This window comes from Xenopus tropicalis, chromosome 3 (genome assembly GCF_000004195.4).
Source record: "Xenopus tropicalis strain Nigerian chromosome 3, UCB_Xtro_10.0, whole genome shotgun sequence".
Lineage (NCBI taxonomy): Eukaryota > Metazoa > Chordata > Amphibia > Anura > Pipidae > Xenopus > Xenopus tropicalis.
Window position 1 is genome coordinate 130,758,207 of NC_030679.2, and position 15,807 is coordinate 130,774,013.

Consider the following 15,807-nt stretch of genomic DNA (forward strand, 5'->3'; position numbering starts at 1 on the left):
TGTATGTAGTACAGGTGTTGGATCTTTTATCTGGAAACCTGTTATGCAGAAAGCACTGGAATGCCATCTCCCATAGACTCCATTTTAATAAAATAATCGAGTCGCTGCTGTCATGATTCAGTTACCGGGGGCAGCAAAAAGTCGTTTCTGGTAACTTAAAGAGCCGAAATTCCGATTTTAAATCAGAATTTTGGCTCTTCTAGTGCAGCGAGCGCTATAGGGTAAATTAACTCCCTCATGTTTCATCCAGTTTCAAGTGAAACTTAAACACATTATCGTTTTCCAAGAATGAGCACCAATGCTCCTAAAATGGCTGCTGGAGCAATTCCTGTGTGGGAAATATAAAGAGGATTAATGGAAACGAATGTTAGTTTAAACTCAAATTTTTTCAAGTTTTAACGACACGGCTCTCGGCTTAAAAAATTCGGGATTTCCAAATATAAACTCGAAAATTTTATACAAATGATTCAAGTATTACCGTGACATTTTTATGAATATAACAATAAACGAGTTTAATTCAAATTTATACCATGTCAAGTTTATATGATTTTCATTCATCCAGGTCACAATATAAAGTATCTAGTAGAATTAAGTCTAAAACAACTGGACTTTTTCTGAGTTTTTTCTTGAAAACCTTTCACCACTCATCCGAGTGGCTTCTTCAGTTCAAATGGTTTAAATGCCGGGGAATTCCTTACCAGTCATTTGAACTGAAGAAGCCACTCTGATGAGTGGTGAAAGTTTTCAAGAAAAAGTAAATCTGGGAAAAAACGAAACATAAAAAAAAAAAAAAAATCAAACTTTTCTCAGAGAACCTAAGTAAATGGGCCCCTTACTGTCTCTTATTACCATACTTTTGGGGGGTTAGTGTGTTAGTGTATTGCAGCTAAAAATGAAATGTATCTCTGTCTTGCAGGCAATAAGCAAGTATCTGCCCAGGGGAGATTTACGTCTGAGACCTGCAATTTATGAAATGATCTTGGATGAGTTTTTGAAAACAGATTATGAGGTATTGTGTTCATTTTAATACAATATTATGCACATTTATTGCCCATGATTCAAGGCACACAAAAGTTCTGAATGCAAATGGAGCTGTAACTATTGTATCTCTTTAGAATATTACATCATCTTTAAAGGGAGTAATATAAAACAGTTTCACTACCCAACACTACTTCTACATAGCCAGCCATAGACCTCTCAATTTTTTTTAAAAGTTAAGTACCTAGTGTGAAATGCACCAAGGCATGTCATATAACAACTCCAAAAATATACATTTATAATACACAAGAACCATGAATATCCTGTAAATAATATCCTTATAACCGGTACTTAGTGATGTCATCAGTTATAATTGGTACTTAGTGATGTCATTTCTGCCACATGACTCACTGAAAGTTGTATATTATAATAAAGTCCCCCCTGTGAAAAATATGAGGATATTACCTTGGAGTTCCATGACCTGTATAAATGCACTCTGTCTCCGGCCTTGCTCCTTTTTATGGTCATAAAACCCCTGGGTGACTTATAATATCCTTATTTTTACAGTAGTGAGTATATTATTCACTATATAAAGCATAAGTACTCACTCTTTCTAGGGATTTTCAACGCTAATTAGAGAGTGGCCGGGAGAGCTGTACAACAGCAAAACAATTGTTCAAGCTTTAAAAGGTCACTTGAACAAGGACCCTGAGAACAGGACTCTATTGAAGGCTCTAGCAGAATTGTAAGTTCACTTTTTCTATAGATTTTATACTAACACTGTACAATATCATATTCCTTGGTCACTAAATGTAAGTATAGATCAGAGCCAGAATGAGGCTATGTATTGTGTGAAAGCCAGGACTTAAAAGGGTAGTTAAACTTTGAAAAGGAAGGAAAGGTTAAAACTGAGTAAGCTTTATCAGAAAAGTCTTTGTAAATACACCAATAAACACTCACAATAATGCTGCTCTGAGTCCTCTGTCAAAAGAAACATTGCATTTCTTTCCTTCTATTATATACACATGGTTCTCTGTATCAGACTTCCTTCTCTCAGCTCAAACCTCCAGGGCATGGGCTTGAGAATGCTCAGCTTGCTCCTCTCTCCTTCCCCCTTTCCCCCTCCCTACTCTACTGTAATCTGAACCCAGAGCACAGAGATGCAGGCAGTAAAGTGACATCAGACCAAGCTAAAATGGCAGCTGTTATCTTAAACAAACAGAGGGAGCTTCTTATGGCTGTTTACTCAGGTATGCTAAAGCTTTCTGTAGAATATATATCGTGTTCTACCTTGCATTATTATGGCTAATTTATTGGCAATAAACTGCATCAGCTTTACTTCAATAGCTTTACTTCTCCTTTAAATTACCTTTTAGTATAATGTAGACTGGGACATTCAGAGAAAATTTGCAATGGGTCTTCATTTTATTTATGTATTTGTTTTTTAAGTTTCTGAATTATTTAGCTTTTTTGTTCAGCAGCTCTTAAGTTTGGCATTATCTTGTTGCAAGGGTCTAATTTACCTAAGCAACCAGGCAGTGATGAGAATGAGAGACAGGAATACAAATAAAAGGAGGCCTGACTAGAAAGATAAGAAATCAAACGTAATGTAACGTTAAAATTGTAGCCTCACATAGTGTTTTTTTGCTGCGTGGGTCAGTGACCCCCATATAAAAGCCGTGAAGAGGCAGAAGAATGATACAATTAAGTATAAAACATAAATAATGAAGATCACTTGTAAAATCAATAAGAATAGAAGATTCTACAACATACTTCAATGTGAACTTCCCCTTTAAGCCTGGTCATACCTGCCCATACCTGCCCATACATGACAATTTGCCCAATTTAAGAATATTTTCCTTACCATCACCCCATTGTTCCCTCTAAAAGCAGTTTTGACATGCTTGACTGAGTCATGTTTGTTTCAATGGACTGGAGATGCTCTTCTGTATGTTATTATAGATGGACAGGCAGTATGTAGCATCATGTCTCTGTGTTCCAGGCACACCTATGATCAGCGCTACGATGAAGCCCTTAATATTTATCTGAAACTCCGGAACAAAGAAGTATTTGATCTGATACACAAGCACAACCTATTCAGCTCTATTAAAGACAAGATTGTTCTTCTCATGGACTTTGATACGGAGGTGTGTGTGTGGGATTCTTACTGTACATCACGTGCCAGGAACTTGTTTGTGGCTTTGTGAAAGAGTAGGGTTTCATTTTTATTTTTTTTAAGTTAAGGCCATTTTCTGCTTGCATGCTTCCTGGGGCACATGGGCCTGTCTTCTGTATTCCAGTCATGCGATTGTAGCTCAGCCTCATCATGGGCCTGTCTACTGTATTCCAGTCATGCAATTCTAGCTCAGCCTCATCATGGGCCTGTCTACTGTATTCCAGTCATGCAATTCTAGCTCAGCTTCATCATGGGCCTGTCTACTGTATTCCAGTCATGCAATTCTAGCTCAGCTTCATCATGGGCCTGTCTGCTGTATTCCATTCATGTGATTCTAGCTTATTCTTATCCCAGTAACAGCTAGGAATTGAAGTCCCATATTGTCCTCACAACTATTAAGGGGTGGCTGTTATGACTATGTTTATACATAACCATGTTATGAGGCAAGGGAGGCCTGAGCAAATTTTGACCCACAAATTATCCCTCAAATTCCCAGCCACCATCATGGTGCAAGAAGCCATATACAAAAGCAGGGAGCATGAAATGTAGCAGAGTGGGGGAGTAAATATGGGAAAGGCAGGGTTAAGATTATATATGGGGCACTAAAGAAAAGTCATTGGCATGTTCTAATACAAACAAATGTAATGGTGCTTCTCCCTTGTTTAAATCTGAAAAATATTAGGTGTCATTGGGAATTTCCATAACCATATAAAGGCAACCCCTACTGCAGAATGACATATGTGACATCTCTGGTTAAATTACTACCTCTATCATGCAGCGTTGCACAGGTTACTGTTCCCTTACAAACCTATTATCAGCAACGTTCCATTTCTTCTTTTACAGAAAGCTGTGGACATGCTTTTGGACAACGAAGATAAAATTTCAGTGAGTAGGGTGGCTCTTTCAACCTCTTTTTGATATTTTCTGCTTTAACATACAGTAAATGTCAGCAAGTAATGGTATTATTGAATGTACTGCAGTTATTTACGGATTCATATGTCCAGCTTGTATACACAGTGATGTACTTTCCAACCACACATTTAAAGAACCGACAGGGAACAATATAATAGTACAACATAAATATGTCATATATTTATATCATTTAGTGATGCAGAGGTAGGGCCAGATCAGTGGGTCCTTTGTTCTGGTTTTATCTTGGTTTTGTCAGTTGCGGAGATACTCATCCTCTGTGACACCATCTTCAGGTTATATGGGCTCAGACAAGTCTGAATACCTAAGGAGGGTAAACATTATTGAGTTTAAAGTTGTACTGTATCATAAGTGCCCAAACTATTATTTGAACCTGTGTGGCCACATTCTGTCCTTACAACAATATGTGGTAATATTATATATATTGTATACTAAGTATATTCTGCATTGTGTATACTGCTGCTCTGTGAGTAGAAGTTACTGGGCCACAGTGAGACTCTAGACATTGGAAATAGTTACATAGGGTTGAAAAAAGACCAGTATCCATCAAGTTCAACCCTTCCAAGTAAACCCAGCACCCACAAAACTTTACTGACCTATCTATACACTCACATACATAAACTATATATACAAACATTAATACTAACTGTAGATATTAGTATCACAATAGCCTTGGATACTATGCTTAATGAAATAAAAATATTTTATTTGTTGCATTAATTCTTTCACAGATTGAGAAAGTTGTGAATGAGTTACAGGATAGACCGGAACTGCAGCATGTGGTACGTTTTCTACTTTTGTTCCTGTGTCAAATCCATCCATTTTAAACGGCCTGAATTCATATGCAGTGCAATTCCCAGAAAAAGGCTCTTTCATATTATACATAACCCTCTTTTGAATTTATAAAACAGATATGAGTTATTACTTTGTGTTTTTAGGAAATTCTCACCAAAAAAATTGTGATTAGTTAACTTTTATAAATTTTACTTTTATAAAGTAAATCTGCACTAAGTTTGCCCAGATGCAGTAATCCATACCAACCTATAACATGCCTGCTGTTAAACTGGTGACGTGTAAATTGTACCTGTAGCTGATTAGTTGCTATAGGTTACTACTCCTGGGAAAACATAGTGGGGCTCATTTGATTGGCATTCTTTAGTTAGCTGCAGGTAGAACAATGAATGCAACAATTTGATTGGTTGCCATGGGTTACTGCCCATGGGCAAATTTGCCCAGTGTTGACAAATGACATGGATAATTCACAGGATCTGTATCAGGGCTGCTCCAGCCTTGAGGCAAGATGAGAACTTTGCTTCAGATGGCAATGAGCTGGCAGTTACCAGGGGCGGCAAAAAGCTGAATTTCCATTTTGTAAAACAGAAATCCATCTCTCCTAGTGCAATATCACTTACTTCTCTTGCAATGTGGCCCCCCTTGATCCACTCCAACACCAGAACTTAAGCACAGAGCTATATTTAATATATATTCATTCCTACAGCAAGCTTATCTGACTTCTGAATATTCCTGACTTGCTTTGTTTTCATTTGCCTTTAGTACCTGCACAAACTGTTCAAAAGAGACCATCATAAAGGCCGGAAGTACCACGAGAAGCAAATCAGCCTGTATGCAGAATTTGATCGACCAAACCTTCTGCCTTTTCTTAGAGACAGCACACATTGTCCACTGGAGAAGGTGAGCAGCTTCACTGATACATTGCATTGTCTTATACTGTGAGCACAACAGAGACACCTTCCGCACACCCTGGCTCTCCAAGACAATAAACGCCCGGTGCACACCGCTGGAGGGATCGGCACCCTCCCAAAACCAAATAGGAAAAAGAAAGCAAATGGCACACAGGGCTATAAACTAGGGAACAAGCCCTTCAAAGTTTATTTGCGGAGGTGCAACGTTTCGGGGCAGAATAACCCCTTTATCAAGCATGTTATTTTTTTTATTTTTTTTTTTAAAAACCAAGCATTTTTTTATTAAAATAAGAAGCTTGCCAGGCTTTAGGTCAAAAACCCAATTGTGGACAAAAAAAAAATTGGACTCCTAGCCTCCCTCTTGCTACTAATATTACTCTTGAGCACTAAGGATAATTTAGAGGCCCTTAGTGCTCTTGCTGTCGTATGCAGCCCCTGTGAATGGATCACATTACTTGCTAATTGCAAGTCTTTTCTCCTTTTCTTGGTTTCCAGCCTCTATAATGCTTTTTAGTCTCTTGAGGTGGCCATACACTCTAAGATCTTCTCCTGATATCCCAACTTCTGGTGGGTGAAGTTGTGCTAATTTGGTCATTTGGCCCTGGGGCCAAATGATCGAATTAGAAAGACGGATATGGGCATCCATCGGTTCGGGGACCACATCAATGAGCCAATGCTGTCCCCGATCTGACTAAAAATGAAACCTGCCCGATCGTTAGTGCCCATACATGGGCCGAAAAGCTGCTAAATCGGTCTAAGGGACCAATATCTGCAGCTAGAATTGGCCCGTGTATGGCCACCTTTAGTCTGTGCCTGTTTATTGTGCCATTGGTACTTGTTCCTGACCAAAGCATTGCCTGCCAAACGTATATGTTACTGGGTAGCTTTGTTATTGGTTAACATATCCTGTATCTGTAGACATAGTCTAAATGAAAATCCTGGGTATCTCTCTACAGACATGCTTTTCTCTGATTTACTGCAGGAAATAAATCATTACATTGGCTACTTGGAAATCAGCCTAAAAGCACTTTGAAACTTAAAAAAAATTTTTAATCAGTCTGTTTCAATTCCACCTAAATACACAAAAGTGTTCCCAGGCCAACATTTGTTTGATTTGCTGAGCCTGCTTTAGACTGTACACAACACACCCCGAGACTCCATTGCCTTGGAGTGCAACGAGTGATATGCAGTACAGGTATGGGACCTGTTATCCAGAATGCTCGGGACCTGGGGCTTTTCATAAAAGGGGTCTTTCTGTCATATGGATCCCCACATTTTAAGTCTACTAAAAAAATAATTAAACATTAAATAAACCCAATAGGACTGTTCTGCCCCCAATAAGGGGTAATTATATCTTAGTTGGGATCAAGTACAGGTACTGTTTTATTATTACAGAGAAAAGGAAATAATTTAACCATTAAATAAACCCGATGGGACTGTTCTGCCCTCTATAAGGATTAATTATATCTTAGTTGGGATCAAGTACAAGCTACTGTTTTATTATTACAGAGAAAAGGGAATCATTTAACCATTAAATAAACCCAATGGGACTGTTCTGCCCTCAATAAGGATTAATTATATCTTAGTTGGGATCAAGTACAAGCTACTGTTTTCTATTACAGATAAAAAAGGAAATAATTTTTTAAAAATGAAAATATTTTGATCAGAATGGAGTCGATGACCTTCCTGTAAATCGGATGAGTTTCCAGATAACGTACCCTATACCTGTACCTTGCAAACTGAATTCCAATGGCTAAAGTAGAACTAGAAGGAAAGGCAGGATATCTGGCCTGTCCTTCCAGCATATTCAGACTTCCATAAAAAAAATTATTTCTTTTATTTGTTATAAATTCCTGGGGGTTTTATTTGGAATAATTTCTTTGTATTAATACATTTATTGTAGCATCACCCTTAAGAAAGCACTCACTCACTCAGGAAAAATACTTTATTAGTCACAAGTCACGTTTCCACCCTCAGGTATCAACATCACAGTGTCAAAACCAAAGTTGCCAATACAGGTATAGGACCTGTTATCCAGAATGCTCAGGACATGGGGTTTTCCGGATAAGGGATGTTTCCGTAATTTGGATCTCTATAACTTAAATCTGCTAAAAATCATTTAAATATTGAATAGATCCAATAGACTTGTTTTGCCCCAATAAGGATTAATTTTACCTTAGTTGGGCTTAAGTACAAGTTGCTGTTTTATTATTACAGAGAAAAGGGAAATTATTTTATAAAATCAAAATTATTTGCTTATAATGGAGTCTATGGGAGATGGCCTTTCCGTAATTCATAACTTTCTGGATAACAGGTTTCCGGATAAGGGATCCCATACCTGTACCAAAGAATTTGCTTGTACTCAAAAAAAATATACTCAAATAAGGTGGTATTATCAAAAAAAATCTCTTTATAGGAAATGCCAAATAATAATACAATTTTATACATTTCTATACATGCTATACATACCTATATTTCACACTGGAAGTTGCACCAACCCCTAATTCACAGCATATACACCTCAGCAGTAGTGATAAGCGAATCTGTCCCATTTTGCTTCGCCAAAAAAACTTGCGAAACTGTACAAATTCACAAATTGCATTAAAGTCAAAGCAGGTAAGATATGTAGAATATAATGGAGCTTATCTGTTACCTGCTATTTAATCTATGCCATTTAGTCCTATTTCAGTTGCCTCCATTGATACACAGCAGCCCTAGGCCCTGGTTGCTTGGTTAAATTAGACCCTAGCAACCAGATAGCTGCTGAAATTCCAAACTGAAGAGCTTCTGCACAAAAATCTAAATAATTAAAAAAAAACCAACAAATAATAAAAAATAAGGACCAATTCCTGATTGTCTCAGAATGGCAGCCTCTAGATCATACTAAGTCAAAGGTGAACGACCCCAATAATCGTACACAGGCCATTTCTACTTACTGAGCCAGGTTTAGGAAAACAGCAATTTATTTGTTTTTTTGTAAGGGCTTTGAAGTGAAATATTGTGTAATTGAATGCTTTATTTTAATATTCTTGTTTATAGTCAGATTTCCTGGACATTAATAACCTATACATTTCTATTACAGGCTCTTGAAATCTGTCACCAGAGAAATTTTGTAGAGGAAACTGTATTTCTTCTAAGTAAGTGTTTTCATACCTTTTATTTTGTGATATGCGGCTACTAGTATACTTGTGCCTTCCCGTCCCATCTCTGACGTCGCGGAGGGGGCAGGGAAGCACCTATAAATAGACAATGGCGGAACTGGGGCACAGTCACAGGTGGGGAGGCGGGGGCAAGAAGGGCTCTGGTCCAATCCGCCATGATCCAAATGTGTTGTGCAAAACCCACGGCACCTGAGGGTGAGGCAGGTTCGAGCCATCCTGCACATCAATACTTTATGTGGTGTCCTCAGGTTTCATTTACATTTCTATCCACATACTGTTGTTCTACTGAACTTTCATTTGCACTCCTAAATTGGGTCTTGAAGGTAAAGATCTAAACAAGTACAGCTGGGGTGCTTGAGGACATTGGTATCATTCCATCATCAGCTTGTGGGAGCCAATCTATGTGCTAATATATAAGAATCCAGAACAACATGGGTCTGAATAAAAAGGAAATTTGTGCATTAAAACTATGTTCTGTTAGGTTTCAGCCTATGAAATGTGTTTTTGATTTATTTCATGATTTCATCATTGGCTTCATAATTATGGATTTCGGTAATGAATGTTAATGGATATCACATGTGAGACAAGAGCGCATTGCTCATTCTTGTGATTGCTATCACCAACCAGCTGCTTGCTTGTGTCCCACAGGTAGAATGGGCAACAGCCGGAAGGCTCTGCAAATGATTATGGAAGAACTCAAAGATGTGGACAAAGCCATTGAGTTTGCTAAAGAGCAGGATGATGCGGAATTGTGGGAGGATCTCATCTTGTATTCTATTGATAAACCACGTAAGTTTGGTTCTATATCATGTCTTTCTTACAAAATGTTGCTAATTTCTCTTCAAATATATCTGATACCAAACCATGGGCATGGTATTAGAAACATGATATTGTATTTGACCAATGGCCATGTTCCATAGTGCCATAAAACTACTGTCACGTGGTCCGCCATTTAGGCTTTAGTGTGAATGACACCAGAATAATATGTTCACATCTCTGTGCTTACTCCTTGGTGATAGACCTTTACTGCGCTTATTTTTGGAACCAGAATGGAAAAATTATCAGAATCAAATGCAGAAGATAACAGCAAAGACTTAGCAACCCAGAGAACATTTCAATTTAGGGTCCAGTCAATGATTGGTGTGAAGCAAGTTAGTAATGGGTGATGGGTGGACAGTAGTTAGTCTTTTTTGTATAGGCTGAGAGGTTTTTGACAATTAAATGTGCTGGAAGAGTGAAATCAGCATAATTTTTGAATATAGGCAGCATGGTGGCTCAGTGGGTAGCACTTTTACCTTGCAGCTATGTGTGTCATAATCTGCCTGCCCTATGCTGCCTGTGTGTGCCATACTCTGCCTGCCCTATGCTGCCTGTGTGTGCCATACTCTGCCTGCCCTATGCTGCCTGTGTGTGCCATACTCTGCCTACCCTATGCTGCCTGTATGTGCCATACTCTGCCTGCCCTGTTCTGCCTGTGTGTGCCATACTCTGCCTGCCCTGTGCTGCCTGTGTATGCCATACTCTGCCTGCCCTGTGCTGCCTGTGTGTGCCATACTCTGCCTGCCCTGTGCTGCCTGTGTGTGCCATACTCTGCCTGCCCTGTGCTGCCTGTGTGTGCCATACTCTGCCTGCCCTATGCAGCCTGTGTGTGCCATACTCTGCCTGCCCTTAACTGCTTGTGTGTGCCATGCTCTCTCTGCCCTATGTTGCCTGTGTGTGCCATACTCTGCCTGCCCTATGCTGCCTGTGTGTGCCATACTCTGCCTGCCCTATGTTGCCTGCGTGTGCCATACTCTGCCTGCCTATCCTGCCTTTTTGTTGTGCTGCCACCATTAATGTGGGTATGGTCCTAAAAGCTCCAGCGATAACATAGGTGTAATTTGAAGCTGATGTGGTTTTACAAAAAAGGAAGTGGTCAAAACTGGCTTCTATTGTCAGCCTTCCACCACGTAGCCCAGAAAAATTCCAGCCCTCGCTAGCATAGAAGTCGGACAGCACTGGCTCAGAGTATTAGGAATATATAGTTTCAAATTTCTCTGGTTACATTCTGCCCCAATAAAATGATAGGAGTAGGGATTTATTGAACACTGGTGAACTGAAAGCCATTTATGTTCCTGTTTTGCACAAGAAAACCATGGGTAATTCCTGCAGTCCTGTCATACAAGCCTTGACCTGGGTGTCGTAAAATTTTGGACCATTCTTAAAGTGATACTGACACCAGAAATTAAACCTTTTTTTTTACATCTTTCATAACATTGTCTTTGCATGAGCTTTATAATTTTGCCATAAATGTATTTCCTGAGGCTTTTACATTTCCTATCTGATCCCCCATGTTTCTCTATGAGGGGGCGGCGGGGGCCGTTAGCATTAGAAACTATAACTGACAGGCTGGGAAGGGACAGTCAGGTTGGCAAAACAGTCAGGTTTAGACTCTTCAAGTAACAATTACTTACAAAAGTAGCCCTATCAGTGAAAAACGATCAACATGACTTATAGGTAACTTTTTATGTAGATTCATATTTTAAAAAGTAGTTTTTTTCGTGTCGGTATCACTTTAAAGGGCAGCTGTCGCCCAATAATCGTTTTCCCAACCAGCCCACACTCAAATTGGGGGAAACAAACCACAAGCTCAAGGTGCGGGCAGCCATGTTGCTGCAGAGATAATTGTGCCACAACTTATGCTTGCGTGTGACATCTCTTGTTCCCTCCAACCAGAGTGCGGGCTCTATTCTGCACCTTCGAGGGGGAAACAGTTTTAGGGAGATGGGTTCAGTTTAAACCAGAAAAGCCTCTAGCTCTTCAAAATTCTCAATAAAGTTTACATGGTTTTTTGATCAGGTGATTTTTTTTATTCTCATAAAATTTAATCTGTTTCATCAACAGCATTTATAACTGGTTTACTGAACAATATCGGGACACACGTCGACCCAATACTTCTGATCCACCGCATAAAAGAAGGAATGGAGATTCCCAATCTAAGAGACTCCCTTGTTAAAATCCTACAGGATTACAACCTCCAGGTATAATACAACCAATGGATTATAAAAATCATCAGTGCAGACACAATTATAGAATTAGAAAGGACCCCTGAGAAAGCCAGCACAGAGGGGTGGCCCCAATTTTTGGCAGGGGACCCAGAAAAAGAAGTGGCCTGTTTTTCTAATATTTCTATTGTTTTACATTAATATCCATTTGTTGGTGCCCCCCCCCCCCCCACTGTCTCTTGTTATGTTTTTTTAATGGAAACATAAAAAGAGCTTCATGGTACCAGTGCTTTTAGGTGGTCATAGGATTCCTGAGACTTCTAGTATATATATTGCTCTGGTTCTGGACCCTCTTTGGCACCCAGCATTTGGTTGGGACCCTGTAGCTCTTATTAAGGCAGTGATCCCCAACCAGTGTCCCCTGAGCTACATGCTGCTCCCCAACCCCTTGGATGTTGCTCCCAGTGGCCTCAAAGCAGGTGCTTTTCATTACATTTCTGGGTTGGAGGCAAGTTTTGGTTGCATAAAAACCCAGTGTACTTACAAACAGAACCTCATGTGGGCTGCTAGTCAACACATGGGCTACCAAATAGCCAATCACAGCCCATATTTGGCATCACCAGAATCTTTTTTTTTTTTATGCATGTGTTGCTCCCAAACTCTTTTTTGCAAACAGGTAAAAAAGTTTTGGGAACCCCTGTATTAACGGAATAAATATATGTACAGATGGTTAGTATACCCACCCAGCTAGAGTTCCACATATATTCTAGAAGATCAATTAAAATCTCACCCTAATTCTCACCCATCAGACTGAGCCTCCTTTTGCAGTTTTGATTTTTGTTGCTATTTTTCTCTCATCTGCAAAAACTGCAATAGGATACCCAATATTACTTGCAGGTAACTTGCCATGAGATATGAGTGGATATAGGTGGATAGAGGAGGTGAGATTAAAGGAGCAGTTCAGTGTAAAAATGAAAATGGGCAAAATAGATAGGCTGGGCAAAATATAGTTAGGCAAAAATGTAATCTATAAAGGCTGGAGTGGGCAGATGTCTAACATAATAGCCAGAACTCTACTTCCTTCTTTACTGCTCTCTTAGCTGTTAGCAGTGACTTGAGGGGGGACCATATGGGACATAACTGTTCTGTTGGTTTGCTTTTGAATCTGACCTGCTTGCTCGCAAACTAACTGAACGGTTATGTCCCATGTGGCCCCCCTAAAGCTACTGATTAATTAAGAGGTTAGAGAGCTGAATGCTGCGCAGTCTGTCTATTTTACCCAGTTTCATTTTTACACTGAACTGTTCCTTTAAGGAACTGATGGTCCTTGTGAATTAGGGGTTGGCTGTAGGTTTTATGGGACTCGTTGGCCCTACAAAACAAACATAAAATAAAATTAAAAGACAATAACGGGCTTTATCCATATATGTTTGTGTGTGCCTGAATCTACCCTACACTTTCTTTTCTGTAAATTGGATATAGAATTTTTATGAAGTCCACCCCAAATCCGACTCCCCCTAACTGGTCCAGCTTTGGGCACCTCTAGTGGCACTGATTTGCTTTTGCATGGTTTTTTTTTCTTATGTTTTGATTTCATGTTTTGACTTCATAAAATACACCATTGCCTGTATGAAGTGTAAATGAAACCATGTACCATGAAAAGCCCTAACATAGTTTTTTCTTTATTTTTTCAGATCTTACTAAGAGAGGGCTGCAAAAAAATCCTAGTATCAGACTCTTTGTCATTGTTAAAGAAGCTGCACAGAACCCAAGCCAAAGCCGTGCTGGTGGATGGTAGGTGCCAAGTCTAACACTGAAATTTGTTTATTAAGAATTTATTTATAAAAATGCATCTAATATACAGCGCTGTCTAAGCCTACATTTTCCAGCAGACTCTGTATTAGAATTCTGCACTGAATCAATTGAGACCCCGACCCGCAGGTTAAAGGATATTGTGTGGAAAATATGGCATTGTTTGCAATATATTGTAAATACCTTTTGACATTTTCAGAGGAAATGTAATATTTCTGTCAGGGTTATTAAAAAGCTTGTAACATGTTACATATATACATGATGTAGTCATACAAACAGCCTAGTAAGGTGCTGCATGTGTGTAGGTGTCACTTTTGGTTGTGTTAATGGATCATTAGTGCCAGTATTGGCAGTATTTATTGCTTTTTTCCTGCGATACTTTTTTAATATAACTTTCATTTTGCCATAGATGAAAGTATTTGTGAAGCCTGCCTGTCTCCCATACTTCCCTCAGGTAAAGTGTTATTTTGTATTTTCTGTTACATCAATTATACATATATTACATTCTTGCCTGTACAGAATTATTTGATTAAAATGAAGTCTATGGGAGATGGCCTTCCCGTAATGTGGAGCTTTATGTGTGTATGTATATCTTTATTTATAAAGTGCTACTTATGTACGCAGCGCTGTACAGTAGAATACATTAATACAAACAGGGGGTTAAGATAATAGATAAATACAAAGTATAATAATAAATACAGCAGCAATAAGTTAAGAGTCGAGGACACAAGAGGAAGGAGGTCCCTGCCCCGTAGAGCTTACAATCTATATGGGAGGGTAACTAACAGACACAAATAGGCAAATATAAGTGCTGTAGGTCACAGTGGGTGACACTACAATATAAGTGCCAGTTCCCAGATCAGGTGCTGGGCGAGTGCTCCAAAAGGTAGTCTTTAAGTTTAGTTTTAAAAAGACTGGGGGAGGATTCTCTCCGGATGAAATCAGGGAGGGCATTCCCAATGTAAGGGGCAGCCAGGCAGAAAGGTTTAAGATGGGAAACCGCAGTAGTAGTGGGGGGCGCAACCAAACGATTGCTCTGCAAGGAACGAAGGAGTCGGCCAGAACTGACCAACCAAGTCGGCTTTATGGAGATTTCCGGAAACAATCTGCTATCCGGAAACCTGTTATCCAGAAAGTTCCAAATTATGGAATGGCCTTCTCCCATAGACTCCATTGTAAGCAAATAATTCTAATTTTTGAAAATGATTTCCCTTTTCTCTGTAATAATAAAACAGTACCTGTACTTGATCCCAACTAAGATATAATTACCCCTTATTGGGGGCAGAACAGCCCTATTGGGTTTATTTCATGGTTAAATGATTCCCTTTTCTCTGTAATAATAAAACAGTACCTGTACTTGATCCCAACTAAGATATAATTACCCTTTATTGCGGGCAGAACAGCCCTATTGGGTTTATTTAATGGTTAAATGATTCCCTTTTCTCTGTAATAATAAAACAGTACCTGTACTTGATCCCAACTAAGATATAATTACCCCTTATTGGGGGCAGAACAGCCCTATTGGGTTTATTTCATGGTTAAATGATTCCCTTTTCTCTGTAATAATAAAACAGTACCTGTACTTGATCCCAACTAAGATATAATTACCCCTTATTGGGGGCAGAACAGCCCTATTGGGTTTATTTCATGGTTAAATGATTCCCTTTTCTCTGTAATAATAAAACAGTACCTGTACTTGATCCCAACTAAGATATAATTACCCTTTATTGCGGGCAGAACAGCCCTATTGGGTTTATTTAATGGTTAAATGATTCCCTTTTCTCTGTAATAATAAAACAGTACCTGTACTTGATCCCAACTAAGATATAATTACCCCTTATTGGGGGCAAAACAATTCTATTGGGTTTATTCAATATTTAAATATATTTTTAACAAACTTAAGATATGGAGATCCAAATTACGGAAAGATCTCAGGTCCCGAGCATTCTAGATAATAGGTCCCATACCTGTACCAGGATATTTGCAGCCAATGTCTTCTAGGTCCCTTTATATATTAACCGACAGCTTTGATATAATACATTCTTTAGTGCTGCTCAGATTAT

The 15,807-nt window shown here is 39.0% G+C and overlaps 1 protein-coding gene across 3 annotated transcripts in view; it reads left to right on the plus strand.

Moving 5' to 3' along the window:
* vps41 (VPS41, HOPS complex subunit) overlaps positions 1-15,807 on the plus strand; it is a 36,504-nt gene that overhangs the window by 19,461 nt on the left and 1,236 nt on the right. For all 3 annotated transcript variants that reach the window (XM_012959405.3, XM_002932710.5, XM_004912520.4), the window contains exons 17-27: positions 917-1,009; positions 1,596-1,723; positions 2,981-3,125; positions 3,998-4,039; positions 4,816-4,866; positions 5,639-5,776; positions 8,870-8,924; positions 9,597-9,737; positions 11,832-11,968; positions 13,627-13,726; positions 14,154-14,198. In XM_012959405.3, the coding sequence (XP_012814859.1) occupies positions 917-1,009; positions 1,596-1,723; positions 2,981-3,125; positions 3,998-4,039; positions 4,816-4,866; positions 5,639-5,776; positions 8,870-8,924; positions 9,597-9,737; positions 11,832-11,968; positions 13,627-13,726; positions 14,154-14,198 (1,075 nt within the window). The remainder of the gene's footprint in view (positions 1-916; positions 1,010-1,595; positions 1,724-2,980; positions 3,126-3,997; positions 4,040-4,815; positions 4,867-5,638; positions 5,777-8,869; positions 8,925-9,596; positions 9,738-11,831; positions 11,969-13,626; positions 13,727-14,153; positions 14,199-15,807) is intronic.